Below are 13,544 nucleotides of genomic sequence, written 5' to 3' on the forward strand. Positions count from 1 at the left end.
GGGTTAGGACTTCAACATATGAACCTCTGGGGGAACATAATTCAGCCCATAAAATGGAGACCAGCTTTTCCATCACAGATTATATATATTAAACCCCACTCCCCAGGAGGAGCCAGTTTATGTTACTAGAGCTCCCAGTTTATAGGTAAGCAGCCAGTTGCCCAACAGCTTCAAGTTTCTGCCCATGCATGTACATTAACAGGTGCAGCAGGAAGGTTGGCTTGCCAGCATGTTCTTTTGCCAGCAACTAAAAGAAGAGCCATAGGGCATGGATTTACTGGCATTTTTTTTTCTAACTACATGTTATTATAACTGTGATGAAACAATACTTTCTTCTTTGGAAATTGGCCCTTTTCTCATCTTGTAAAGTGTGTAAGAAGTCTGAAGGGCTTTGATTGTTTTTATTATAGTTGAACTATAGCTTAGATGATGAGTGTAAATTTCAGGAGTATCCTGGGGCTGATATTTATAAGGAGGCTCTGAAATGGTGCCACTGAGAGGATCTTGGGGGAAAGCCAATCAGGCTCTTCTGGGGTTTCTGTGAAGATTCCTAAGTAAGGAAAAGTTTACACTTGCCTTAAGAGAAAAATAGTTTTTCCAGTTAGAAATAATTTGAAAGAGATGAAGTTCCAAGGTAATATCAGGGGATTCCCAGGTTCTGTCTTTTGTGGGTACCTGCTATTTGCGTTAATGTGAGCAAGAGCCCAGTGCTCCTTGCAGAAAATGTCACCTTACTCTATCAGAATGATTCTCAGGAGCTATAAGCTTTGCTTTATTGTCTCTACCATTGATCAAAATGTTAAGTGTCTGTAACTTAGAACTTCTCACCCATGACCCTCACAATTAGAAATGACCCTTTCCTCGATCAGGGCCTTCCTGGACTTATTCCTAGGTACTAAGGTACTGAATGTAGAGTTCAGCAGGTGGCACAGGAGGGTTTGGATTATTAGATAACAATTTTATACTTTGGCCTGATTAGTATTAAGCATCTTCTGACTGTGTCACCTCATGGATTATGTTGCTTAAGTCAATAGATAATCTATAATGTCTATAATATTGAGCTGAACTTTTAGGCAATTTTTTACTTTGGCTTATCAGACACCAGAGAGCAAGAAAACTGCTGTATTATTATGGAGTATTATGCCTCCATCGGAAAGGATGAATACCCAACCTTTGTAGCAACATGGATGGGACTGGAAGAGATTATGCTGAGTGAAATAAGTCAAGCAGAGAGAGTCAACTATCATATGGTTTCACTTATTTGTGGAGCATAACATATAGCATGGAGGACAAGGGGTGTTAGAGAGGAGAAGGGAGTTGGGGTAAATTGGAAGGGGAGGTGAACCACGAGAGACTATGGACTCTGAAAAACAATCTGAGGGGTTGGAAGTGGTGGGGGGGGTGGGAGGTTGGGGTACCAGGTGGTGGGTATTATAGAGGGCACGGATTGCATGGAGCACTGGGTGTGGTGAAAAAATAATTAATAATGTTTTTCTGAAAATAAATAAATTAAAAAAAGAAAACTGCTGTATTATCAAAAGGAAGAATTAACAAACACATTATACAAATAATTTGTATAAACACATTATTCAAATAACATTGTATAATGTCCTGACTAGTGAGTCACTGCTAGAATAGAAAGCTGTGGGGTCAAGAATAAAAACACTTGGAAAGAGAATTGCAGGTTGGAGATGCAAATAATATAGGGTTCAATCTTACAGGGAAAAATGGTTGGGGAAAATAGGTTTTTTTTTTTCCTTTTTCATATTTAGACATAGACAATAGTAGCCAAATACCCTTATGTGGGATATTACATCATTTAAGACCATTAGATCTTGAACTATGATTTGATGCATAATCAAAACAGACAAACATAATTATTTGCCAAACATTTATTATTTTTTACATAGTCCAATCATTTCAATAAGAACATCTCCAAGGTAGTATCAATAGGCCTCAAAGGGTTGTGGGATGATGGGTCTTATCTAAGGGCCTCTAGGAACTTGCCCTTCTTTTCACAAAATTTCCCTTTCTCTCCCCCCAAATGCTGTGATTGCTTATTGGCTCTAGAGCTAAATAGATGTTTACAGGATCCTGAGCAGTTTCCTTCTCAGTTAAAATGAACAAAGGTAGTAAAATTCTCAAACTCATCAAAGACTGGGGGAAAAGAAACTGAGCACTACAGACTACAGTAGAGAGTTTTAAAATTTGAACTGTGGAGTTGTTTGAGAAACAGCTTGCTTTTGCTCCATGATATTTTAAGTGTTTATGAAGTGTGAAAAAAAATCTAATTCAAATTCTAAGTCTTGAAGCTAAACCTTCTTCATAACAGATATTTCTTCCAGTTGGGGGCTGATTTCAGAGGGAGTTTTTCTGTAGAAGTCACTCCCCCTGTGCTTTTCAAGGTTGTAAAAATTCAGTCCCCTTGCAGAATCTGTGCTAATTATGTCACAAAAGCCAGTCTATTTGGAGGTAAATATTAATGTCGTTTAGGCTCAAGAAGAAATACCAACTGAACATTAAAAATATTGAAACTCTCCAAACGATGGATCAACCATTAAAAAAAAAAAAGACCCAGTTCTTTTTGAATCTTAAATCATATTCTTGCTACTTTGGAAAGCAACAGATTAACGTTCTCCAAACAGAACTCCTTAAACAAATTATTTATGTTTTAAAAAAATGCACACCATATCTGCACCAAAGAGCAAAGACACCCTGCAGTAAAGAATTATTTCAGGAAGAATAAAAGGCAAGAGTAAAAGGTTCATGAAATAAGTGTAGTTTAAGGTTTTGGAAAAAAAGATTTTGGAACATCAGAGAGTTCTCCCACAACCAGAAACATTTGAGTCATTTGTTATCCAGTGTTCCTCTTTTTCTTTTGCTGGAAGCTTTTGTAGGTGTCCGGATATTGGCAGCATCTCCTATGGGCGGTACTGAGATCTCTGCTCTTGGATGTACTCATAGAGAGGGCTGGAGCGCACCGGGACACTGGCAAACTGACGCTTGCCAGGCTCCAGAGACTGCTGACGGCCCATGTCTCCTTTCTCCGAGACTTGGCCACGGCGCCTCTGCTGCTCCTCCTGCTGGCGGCGCAGCTGTTCTTCCCTTTCCTGCAGGAGCTGCTCCTCCTCGCGGAACTTTCTGTCGCGCTCCTGGCGAAGCTGTTGCTCACGTTCCCTGCGACGCAGCTCCTGTTCTTCCTCCGGGAAGTTTCTGTCACGCCCCTGGCGGCGCAGCTGTTCTCTTCCCTGCAGGAGCTGTTCCTCCTCCCAAAACTTCCTGTCGCGCTCCTGGCGGCGCAGCTGTTCTTCCCTTTCCTGCAGGAGCTGTTCCTCCTCGCGAAACTTTCTGTCGCGCTCCTGGAGAAGCTGTTGCTCACGTTCCCTGCGAGGCAGCTCCTGTTCTTCCTCACGGAACTTTCTGTCGCGCTCTTGGCAGCGCAGCTGTTCTTCCCTTTCCTGCAGGAGCTGCTCCTCCTCACGGAACTTTCTGTCGCGTTCCTGGCGGCGCAGCTGTTCCTGCCTTTCCTGCAGGAGCTGGTCCTCCTCGCGGAACTTTCTGTCGCGCTCCTGGCGAAGCTGTTGCTCACGTTCCCTGGGACGCAGCTCCTGTTCTTCCTCACGGAACTGTCTGTCGCGCTCTTGGCGGCGCAGCTGTTCCTCCTCGCGGAACTTTCTGTCGCGCTCCTGGCGAAGCTGTTGCTCACGTTCCCTGCGGCGCAGCTGCTGTTCTTCCTCGCGGAACTTTCTGTCGCGCTCCTGGCGGCGCAGCTGTTCCTCCCTTTCCTGCAGGAGCTGCTCCTCCTCACGGAACTTTCTGTCGCGTTCCCGGCGGCGCAGCTGTTCCTCCCTTTCCTGCAGGAGCTGCTCCTCCTCGCGGAACTTTCTGTCGCGCTCCTGGCGAAGCTGTTGCTCACGTTCCCTGCGGCGCAGCTGCTGTTCTTCCTCGCGGAACTTTCTGTCGCGCTCCTGGCGGCGCAGCTGTTCCTCCCTTTCCTGCAGGAGCTGCTCCTCCTCACGGAACTTTCTGTCGCGTTCCCGGCGGCGCAGCTGTTCCTCCCTTTCCTGCAGGAGCTGCTCCTCCTCACGGAACTTTCTGTCGCGTTCCCGGCGGCGCAGCGGTTCCTCCCTTTCCTGCAGGAGCTGCTCCTCCTCGCGGAACTTTCTGTCGCGCTCCTGGCGAAGCTGTTGCTCACGTTCCCTGCGGCGCAGCTGCTGTTCTTCCTCGAGGAACTTTCTGTCGCGCTCCTGGCGGCGCAGCTGTTCCTCCCTTTCCTTCAGGAGCTGCTCCTCCTCGCAGAACTTTCTGTCTCGCTCCTGGCGAAGCTGTTGCTCACGTTCCCTGCGGCGCAGCTGCTGTTCTTCCTCGCGGAACTTTCTGTCGCGCTCCTGGCGGCGCAGCTGTTCTTCCCTTTCCTGCAGAAGCTGCAACTCCTGGCGGAACTTCTTGTCGTCCTCCTGAATCTTTTCTTCGTTCTCTCTGCGTTTGGAGTAAACCCGATGATTACGAACTTCATTTTCTTTTTCTGGTTGCCACTGCCATTTCAGATCACCGCGCTGATCGTCATCCTGGAATTGCCGCTTCCCGTCTAGGCGCTGCAGCTCTTCATCCTCCAGATACTGCCTGTCGCGCTGTTCACGCCTCCTTTCCCTCTGCAGCTGCTCTTCCTCCTGCTGCAGCTGCTTTTCCTCCCGATATTGTCTCTCCCGCTCCTGGCGGCGCCTCTTCTCGCGTTCCTCCCTCTGCAGCTGCTCTTCTTCCTGCTGCAGCTGCTCTTCCTCCCGATATTGTTTCTCCAGCTCCTGGCGGCGCCTCTTTTCGCGTTCCTCCCTCTGCAGCTGCTCTTCCTCCCGATATTGTGTCTCCTGCTCCTGGCGGCGCCTCTTTTCGCGTTCCTCCCTCTGCAGCTGCTCTTCTTCCCTCAGCTGCTCTCGTTCAGCTGGCTTGGCGTACACTATGTGGCGGCGTCTCTGGCTTTCCTCATCTGCTTGCCACCTCCATTTTTGGTCGTGGCGCTGCTCTTCCTGGTGTAGCTTCCTCTCCCGGTCCTCTTGGAAGCTTTCCTCCAACTGGAGCTGCTTCTCCTTACGGACCTGCTGCTCCTGCTCCCTCTCGAGTCGCTGGGGGCGCTGCTCCTCCTCTTCACAGAACAGCTCCCGCGCCTGCCGCTCCTCCGCCCGCAGCTCTTGCGACGCGGGCCTGGCCGACAGCTTCTGGCGGCGCCTCTCGCTCTCTTTCTCAGCCTGCCACTGCCATCTGAAGTCGGGGCGCGGCTCTTCCTCCTCCCTCTGCAGGCGTGCCTGCTCCTCCCGTTGCAGCCGCAGTTCGCGCTCCTCCCGGAGGGGCCGGAACCCGCGCTGCCACTGGCCGTCCTCCTCCTGCTCCCGGAGTTGCCGCTCGCGCTCCTGGCGCCGCCTCTTCTCCCGCTCCGGGCAGTGCTTCTGCTCCTGCCAGCAGGGCCTGGAGTAGACTTTGCTTTGACGAGCTTCTGCCTCACTTTCGAGCTGCCACTGCCACCTTGGGGTGCGGCTCTTGCCCCGCTCTTGGGCCTCTTCCTGTTCCACCGCCTCCTCAGCCAGCTGCTGCTTGCGCCTGAGCTGCTCTTTCCGCCTCTCCTGTTCCAAGTGGGTCTCCTCGCTCCTCAGTTGCTCGCGTCTTTCCTCCTGCTCGCGCCTCAACTGCTGCTCGAGTCTCTCTTCCTGCTCACGTCTCAGCTCCTGCTCCAGGCGCGACTGCTCGCGCCTGAACTGCTCTTTCCGCCTCTCCTGTTCCAAGCGGGGATCCTCGCGTCTCAGCTGCTCACGTCTTTCCTCCTGCTCGCGCCTCAGCTTTTGCTCTAGTCTCTCTTCCTGTTCGCGTCTCAGTTCCTGCTCTAGGCGCGGCTCTTCGCGTCTCAGCTGCTGCTCGCGCCTGAGCTGCAGCTCCAAGCGCTGCTCCTCGCGCCTTAGCTGCTCTTTCAGCCTCTCCTGTTCCAAGCGGGGCTCCTCGCGTCTCAGCTGCTCACGTCTTTCCTCCTGCTCGCGCCTCAGCGGCTGCTCGCGTCTTTCCTCCTGCTCGCGCCTCAGCTGTTGCTCGAGTCTCTCTTCCTGCTCGCGTCTCAGTTCCTGCTCCAGGCGCGGCTCCTCGAGCCTCAGCTGCTGCTCTCGCCCGAGCTGCTGCTCCAAGTGCTGCTCTTCGCGCCTGAGCTGCTCTTTCCGCCTCTCCTGTTCCAAGGGGGGCTCCTGGCTCCTCAGCTCCTCCTGCTCGCGTCTCAGCTGCTGCTCGAGTCTCTCCTCCTGCTCCAAGCGCGGCTCCTCGCGCCTCAGCTCCTGCTCGCGCCTGAGCTGCTGCTCCAAGCGCTGCTCCTCGCGCCTCAGCTGCTCGCGTCTCTCCTCCTGCTCGCGTCTCAGCTGCTGCTCGAGTCTCTCCTCCTGCTCCAAGCGCGGCTCCTCGCGCCTCAGCTCCTGCTCGCGCCTGAGCTGCTGCTCCAAGCGCTGCTCCTCGCGCCTCAGCTGCTCGCGTCTCTCCTCCTGCTCGCGTCTCAGCTGCTGCTCGAGTCTCTCCTCCTGCTCCAAGCGCGGCTCCTCGCGCCTCAGCTCCTGCTCGCGCCTGAGCTGCTGCTCCAAGCGCTGCTCCTCGCGCCTCAGCTGCTCGCGTCTCTCCTCCTGCTCGCGTCTCAGCTGCTGCTCGAGTCTCTCCTCCTGCTCCAAGCGCGGCTCCTCGCGCCTCAGCTCCTGCTCGCGCCTGAGCTGCTGCTCCAAGCGCTGCTCCTCGCGCCTCAGCTGCTCGCGTCTCTCCTCCTGCTCGCGTCTCAGCTGCTGCTCGAGTCTCTCCTCCTGCTCCAAGCGCGGCTCCTCGCGCCTCAGCTCCTGCTCGCGCCTGAGCTGCTGCTCCAAGCGCTGCTCCTCGCGCCTCAGCTGCTCGCGTCTCTCCTCCTGCTCCTGCCTCATCTGCTGCTCGCGCCTCAGCTCTTGCTCCAAGCGCTGCTCCTCTCGCCTCAGTTGCTGGCGTCTCTCCTCCTGCTCCTGCCTCAGCTCCTGCTCGAGTCTTTCCTCCTGCTCACGACTTAGCTGCTGCTCGCGCCTCAGCTCCTGCTCCAAGCGGGGCTCCTCGCGCCTCAGTTTTTGCTCTCGTCTCTTCTGCTCGCGCCTCAGCTCCTGCTCCAAGCGCTGTTCCTCGCGCCTCAGCTCCTGCTCGCGTCTTTCCTGCTGCTCACGCCTCAGCTGCTGCTCACGCCTCAGCTCCTGCTCCAAGCGGGGCTCCTCGCGCCTCAGCTGCTGGCATCTCTCCTCCTGCTCCCGCCTCAGCTCCTGTTTGAGCCTTTCCTCCTGCTCCCACCTCAGCTCCTGCTCCAAACGGGGCTCCTCGCGCCTCAGTTCTTGCTCACGTCTTTCTTCCTGTTCGAGTTGCGGTTCCTGCTCCAAGCGCTGCTCCTCGCGCCTCACTTCTTGCGCGCGTCTCTCCTGCTCGCGCCTCAGCTGCTGGCGTCTCTCCTCCTGCTCCCGCCTCAGCTCCTGTTTGCGCCCTTCTTCCTGCTGGCGCCTCAGCTCCTGCTCCAAGCGGGGCTCCTCGCGCCTCAGTTCTTGCTCACGTCTTTCCTCCTGCTGGCGCCTTAGCTCTTGCTCATGTCTTTCCTCCTGCTCGAGCCGCAGTTCCTGCTCCAAGCGCTGCTCCTCGCGCCTCAGTTGTTGCTCGCGTCTCTCTTGCATGCGCCTCAGCTCCTGCGGCAAGCGCGTCTCCTTGAGTCTCTGCGGTTCCAACTGCTCCTCTTCCTGGAGCGCCCGCTCCCGTTGCTCTTGGCGCTCTAGCCTTTGCAGCTGCTCTTCCTTCTGGAGTTCTCGCTGCTCCCGCCTCTCTTGGCTTTGCTCTTGGTTAGAAAATTTCTCTAGCTCCCGACCCTTGCGCCCCTGCAGATGCTCTTCCTCCTCAAGGCGCTCTTCCCGTTCTCGCCTCTGCAGCCGCTGCTTCTCTTCCTCAACGAGTTCCCGCTCCAGTTCTTGCCTTTTCTGCCTGCGTTCTTCTAATTGTCTGTCCTGGGGCTCAAATCTCCTTTGGTCCTCTTGCCTGGGTTCTTGTAATGGGTTCTCCCTTCCCTCACACTTGGCCCTCTTCTCATCCAGCCCGGAGGCCTGACTGAGAGCATAATAACAAGCTTGAGCTACCTTGAAAACGAACAGGAGGAATTCATTGAAATCGATGAGCCCGTTACAGTCTCGATCTAGAAGTTCCAGGATCAGATCTACTGTCTCAGGGTCATGTGGTCTCTATTAAAAAATGAAAACAAAAATTGTACAATGTGCTATTTACAAGTAGTAAACTTTTCCCACGATGAATGTTTTGTGATATGCTGACGCTCAAAAGACATTAAGAGCAATTAGAAAAACATCCAATATGTATTAAGTCTTGTACCTGTGTAAAATGTGAACACTTCATTTTAAAACATCTGTTGAAAATTTTTGTAACTTGTAATTTAATGCTGGTCAAAAGAATCCATCTTCTCTTGAGCTGGGTAAGAATGAACTAATCCTCAAGAGAAATACAATGGAAATTTATGAAGTTTTACAGCAGCCATTTCCGTCTGAAATAGCCAGTACTCCTGATCGATTTTTATCCCATGTTTGAAAACAGAACAAGGCATGCATGTTAACACCATTTTACTAGGGAATAGGCTGATTTTAATAATTTAAATTTGGAAATAAATGTAAGTTCCTTCCAAGTTTAGTTTGATCGACATCTTTGGTGGTTACTTCCCATGAACAGTTCATTTATTGCCATCAAGTACATGAAATAGTTGCTAACAACTTCCTTAGTTCTCAGACTACAATGCCAGCTGAATACTCAGAAATGAATGGGGTGGGGGCACGTAAGCTGCTCAGTTAAGCACCAGACTGGACACTTGGTTTCTGCTCTGGTCATGATCTCAGGGTTGTGGGATTGAGCTGGCAATGGACTTTGCATTTAGCATAAGTCTACTTGTCCCTCTTCCTCTACCCCCCGCGCCCCTGCATTTGAGTACATATGGTCTTTCTCATAAATAAATAAAATCTTTAAAGAAGATAAGTGAATAGGGAATGTAGTGTAGAGCTGTGATGTACAAAATGGATATGTTGCCATTCTTTGCGATGATCTCTCCTGAGAATTTGTGATGATCTCTCCTGAGAATAAATTTTATAACCCTAAATCAGTAGATTTTTTCTTTGTATTATTTCTTACCCGAAGGACATCTCCAAATTCCCTTTCAAGGAGGTTCTTCAGGTCTTTTTTGCTTAGTGCTGCCCCATCACAATCATGTGAGGCATATTGATTGAACATTTCAGTGATATTGAAGATGCTTCTCAGAAGTGGAGACATTTTTTTTTCTTTCCTTCAAGTTCAGGTAAATCTAGAAGAATGAAAGAGGATTCAGAATCAGAACTCTGTTTCTGATCTTGGGGAGGCCTCATCTATACTCGTTCAGTCAGATCTCTAAATTTACAACCAGTAGCTATTTTCAGTCTGGGCTTTCAAAGCTTTTTATCTTTAAATATTGTACTTAGAAAGGGGAAGACAGATTCTGAGAAATTTCAAGGCAGGGAATAATCCTCAGACTATCTTGTAGTCAGCTTTTGATTGTCCACTCAATCTAGATTATCCATATCCTTTCCTTCTCTTTCTTCTTGCTCCCTAGCATATGTTGGGTCAGATAGTCAAGAGAAGGGTGTAGAAATTTAAATTTGATATGTTGTTACTTATAAGTTTCTTACTTTATAGCTGAATAAAGAGAATAGGTGAGGAACACCTGGGTGGCTCAGTTGGTTTAGCATCTGCCTTTCACTAAGGTCATGATCCCAGGGTCCTGGGATGGAGTACAGCATTGGGTTCCTTGCTCAGCTGGGAGCCTGCTTCTCCCTCTGCGTGCTGCATCCCCTGCTTGTGCTCTCTCTCTCTGGCAAATAAATACATAAAATCTTAAAAAAAAACCCACAAAAAACAGAGAATAGGTGAAAGCCAAAGTGTAAAGGAAGATTTGAAAGTAATCTTAAAGTGGATAGAAGCCAGGCACCTGGGTGGCTCAGTGGGTTAAGCCTCTGCCTTCGGCTCAGGTCATGATTTCAGGGTCCTGGGATCGAGTCCTGCATCTGGCTCTCCACTCCACAGGGAGCCTGCTTCCTCCTCTCTCTCTCTCTCTCTCTCTCTCTCTCTACCTGCCTCTCTGCCTACTTGTGATCTCTGTCTGTCAAATAAATAAATAAATAAAATCTTTAAAAAAATTCTCTCTTAAAAAAAAAAGTGGATAGAAGCCATGCAAATCTAATTGTGGCAGTAAAACATTTGGTGGTAACCAGAAAAATAAAAATGGAATGTGGATTATTTTCCAACCTTATAGTTCATACATCACATCTTGGAGAATAATTTATAAGTCACAAGTTCTATGATTAAACACCACTTCTTCCTGTCAAATATGACATTATAATATTCAGAAATAACTATGCAGAAAATGGAGTACATGTTGTCTGCATTAACACAGATATGTTGCAAATACACAGTTTTTGGCTGGTTTCTTTAATTACTTCTCAACTCCAATACCTCAGATGTCATAACTATATGAAGATGGCCCATATTGAATAGAACGAATACAGAAAGAGTACTGAGGGTTGACAATCTTTTGAGATGGCAGTTTTTAGGAAGAAGAACCCAGAATCACACATGACATCCTCCAACACCTGATGCGCAAACAAACTTATAGAATTCAGAAACTTGGAAGAAGAGCTATGTTTCCATTTGAGTGATAGCTTCAGTTATAAGATGGCATGGAGTTAGTGGAAGTTTGATATCACTGTAAGATACTGATCCTTTCTGGTCTATAGACCCTCCTCTCCCCCACTGAATATCTACTACAGCTGTAAAGTGAATCGTACAGAAGAACATGATCCCAATTGACTGGGACTTACCCACTTCACCAAAGGAAGTTGAGCCCTCGCTGACACTGCTGGCAAGTGTACTGGACAGTTGGGAGCTGGGCCTTTTATAGGGGATTTAATTGTGCCCTGAAGAGCAACTTGGGAAGGAGACACCCACTCTGTGGGATGGCCTGATTCATTCCTAACCAAGCCCAGCTCCACCTCTGTCTCCACGAAGGACTTGTTTATCTCACTATTTGCTCACGTAGGTATTTGGCACGAGGTTCACAGACCTTACTTTCTGACAGTTAAGGTACTAGTCCTACCTAACAGGAATGGATAGGTTATTTGACAGAATCTATAATTTTCTTAAAGTGCTAAAATTAAGTAAAACAGTGAGATAAAAAAATTAATGTTCAGAATCTTAATTATGACTTCATAAAAAAGTAGTAACTTCTAAGCCATTTACTTTATAAAATATATAAATTCTAGAGCGGGGTTAAAGAGAAACTTTAGCATAAACTGATGAGAACAAATTAATATAACAATTCTTAGGGTGATGAGAGAGTGTAAGGAATTGTTTTCAGTTTTTTCTCTAAAAAAGGGAAAAAGTTTGCATTTATATTTTTTGGGTCTAATGATGATTTTCCTACAGATTTGGGATTGCTTCCATGGGAAGCAATTTTATCACCTTAAAATATGTTTTCACTAATTGTTCATAAGAGAACATGAAATCTATAAAATTTCATTCTTAGGATATTACATCTAAATGAAGTTTGCTGATTTCTTTTCTCATTAACATATCAATGCCCCTGGAGAAAAAGAGCTGGTGTAATGCATTATTGTAGATATAATCATCCTACTCAGCCTAAGTTACTAATGATTATGACACCTAAGCACTTGAGTCTGCTTCTCCTGGAAGCACATTAAGGTAATAGGTCATTCTAACCCATTATATCTGTCAGGGCTTTCTCAACCCTGGTGATCATTTGCAAATCTCAGTGCTGTTTTATTGTAAGGAACTGGATTTTATCCTTGGTGTCAGTGACTTCTACCCTTACATTTTGGAATATATGGAAACTTTGGTTCACAATAGATTTATGGAGACTATTAAAGATTCAATGGCTTTCAGCATTTTTATCTTCTCCTTTGTCCAACACATCCAGCTATTGGTTTTCTGAATTTTGAGGAGACTCTGTAGGGCCCTTTAATAGAATGTGAAGATTTAGAACCTAAATCTTTTTTTTTCCAATTTATTTATTTTCAGAAAAACAGTATTCATTATTTTTTCACCACACCCAGTGCTCCATGCAAGCTGTGCCCTCCCTCTATAATACCCACCACCTGGTACCCCAACCTCCCCCCCTAAATCTTGGTAGAACCTAAATCTTGATGACTAGTACATTGTGTGCAGATTGGTCCAAATGATAATGGAGTTGACTTCTGTTTCTCTCCTCACTTGCTGCTGCTATCCCAGAGTTGGGTGGAGAGGAAAGTGGAAGTGATAAATGGCGAGAAGACAATTGTAAGCCTGGCTCAATTCTGTATCCTTAAGGACTTTAACACTGAAGATTATGATCTAGGAATTTTCCTAGAACTGCCATTATTTCTTGAGATCTGGTAGTAAACTTAATGTAGTAGCTACTTAATGAAAAGTGAACATTTTTCTTCTTTCCTTTCTATTTAGGGATTTATATAGTTCTTTAATCTTTGGATTCTAGGATAGAACCATCATGATAGAACCTTCATGAGCACTGTGTACAATGTAACCACAGATAATCTCAGAACCTCTATTTCTCACAGAGGGATAGCTTTTTTAATGGTTGTCCTTCAAGGAGTTCCCTGGACAAAACCTGCTTTGTGTCTGATTTTGTTGTCATCCTCCAGTGTGTGATCTGTTGGGAACCTCAGCCCAGGTGGTAGGATGCATTTGTCTGATTCCATTATCTTCCTGTAGTTAATACACTCAAAGGGAGACTAATTAGTTTCTGTGAGAATAAAGGGAAAATATTAATTATTCTAAAATCATGGTTGAGCAAGCAAAATTATACAGAAGGAAACTTCCCCCCAAAGTGCTTCTGAATAACCTTGAGAAAATGGCTGAGATTGCTTTCATAGTAACAGAAGAACTTCTCCCCCATTATGAATGAAGCTTGATCTTTAATGAAGCTTGATTTTTAATCCAGTATTGGCTCTTTTACTTACTCTTGTTTAAAGTCAACACAACATAAGGCAGAATATATAGAAAACTAAGAGAATTAGCCTATTTTTCTTGCTGCACTTTGTCTATAATCAGAAAGATTATAAGCAGATTCAAATGCTAAATTCTAAAATCAGGTTTGATATTATCCTAATGAAGTGGCCCTCATTATTATATAATGTTCTTTTATTTAAAACAGTATCATTATTTTAAAATCCTGTTTAAAAAGAAGCTTCTGACATAATATTTGGATAGGGAAAGAATTTTTATTGTTTTTTATCTCCTTAAAATGTTGGTAAATGCCAAAGAATGTAGAAAACTATTGAGTCCTAACATATTGGTCAGTCTATTTTTTTTTAAAGACCAATATGGAATCCTTAAAATGGAGCAGTGTTCACTCTTCATGGTTCATCAAAAAAACAACAACAACCAAAAACCAAAAACCAAAACCAAAACCAAAACCAAACCAAACAAAAAACCCCAAT

General features: G+C 47.0%; 1 protein-coding gene across 1 annotated transcript; it reads right to left on the bottom strand.

Annotated features, from left to right (window-relative positions):
- Positions 1–2,852: 2,852 nt before the first annotated feature.
- On the bottom strand, positions 2,853–9,330 carry TCHH (trichohyalin). The gene is made up of 4 exons (XM_044239276.1): positions 9,193–9,330; positions 6,589–8,243; positions 5,365–5,592; positions 2,853–5,256 (listed from the first exon to the last, which is right to left on the bottom strand). The coding sequence occupies exons 1-4, from the start codon at positions 9,328–9,330 to the stop codon at positions 2,922–2,924; spliced, it is 4,356 nt and encodes a 1,451-aa protein (XP_044095211.1). The 3' UTR covers positions 2,853–2,921.
- Positions 9,331–13,544: the final 4,214 nt, after the last annotated feature.

This window comes from Neovison vison, chromosome 2 (assembly GCF_020171115.1).
Source record: "Neovison vison isolate M4711 chromosome 2, ASM_NN_V1, whole genome shotgun sequence".
NCBI classification, from domain to species: Eukaryota; Metazoa; Chordata; class Mammalia; order Carnivora; family Mustelidae; genus Neogale; species Neogale vison.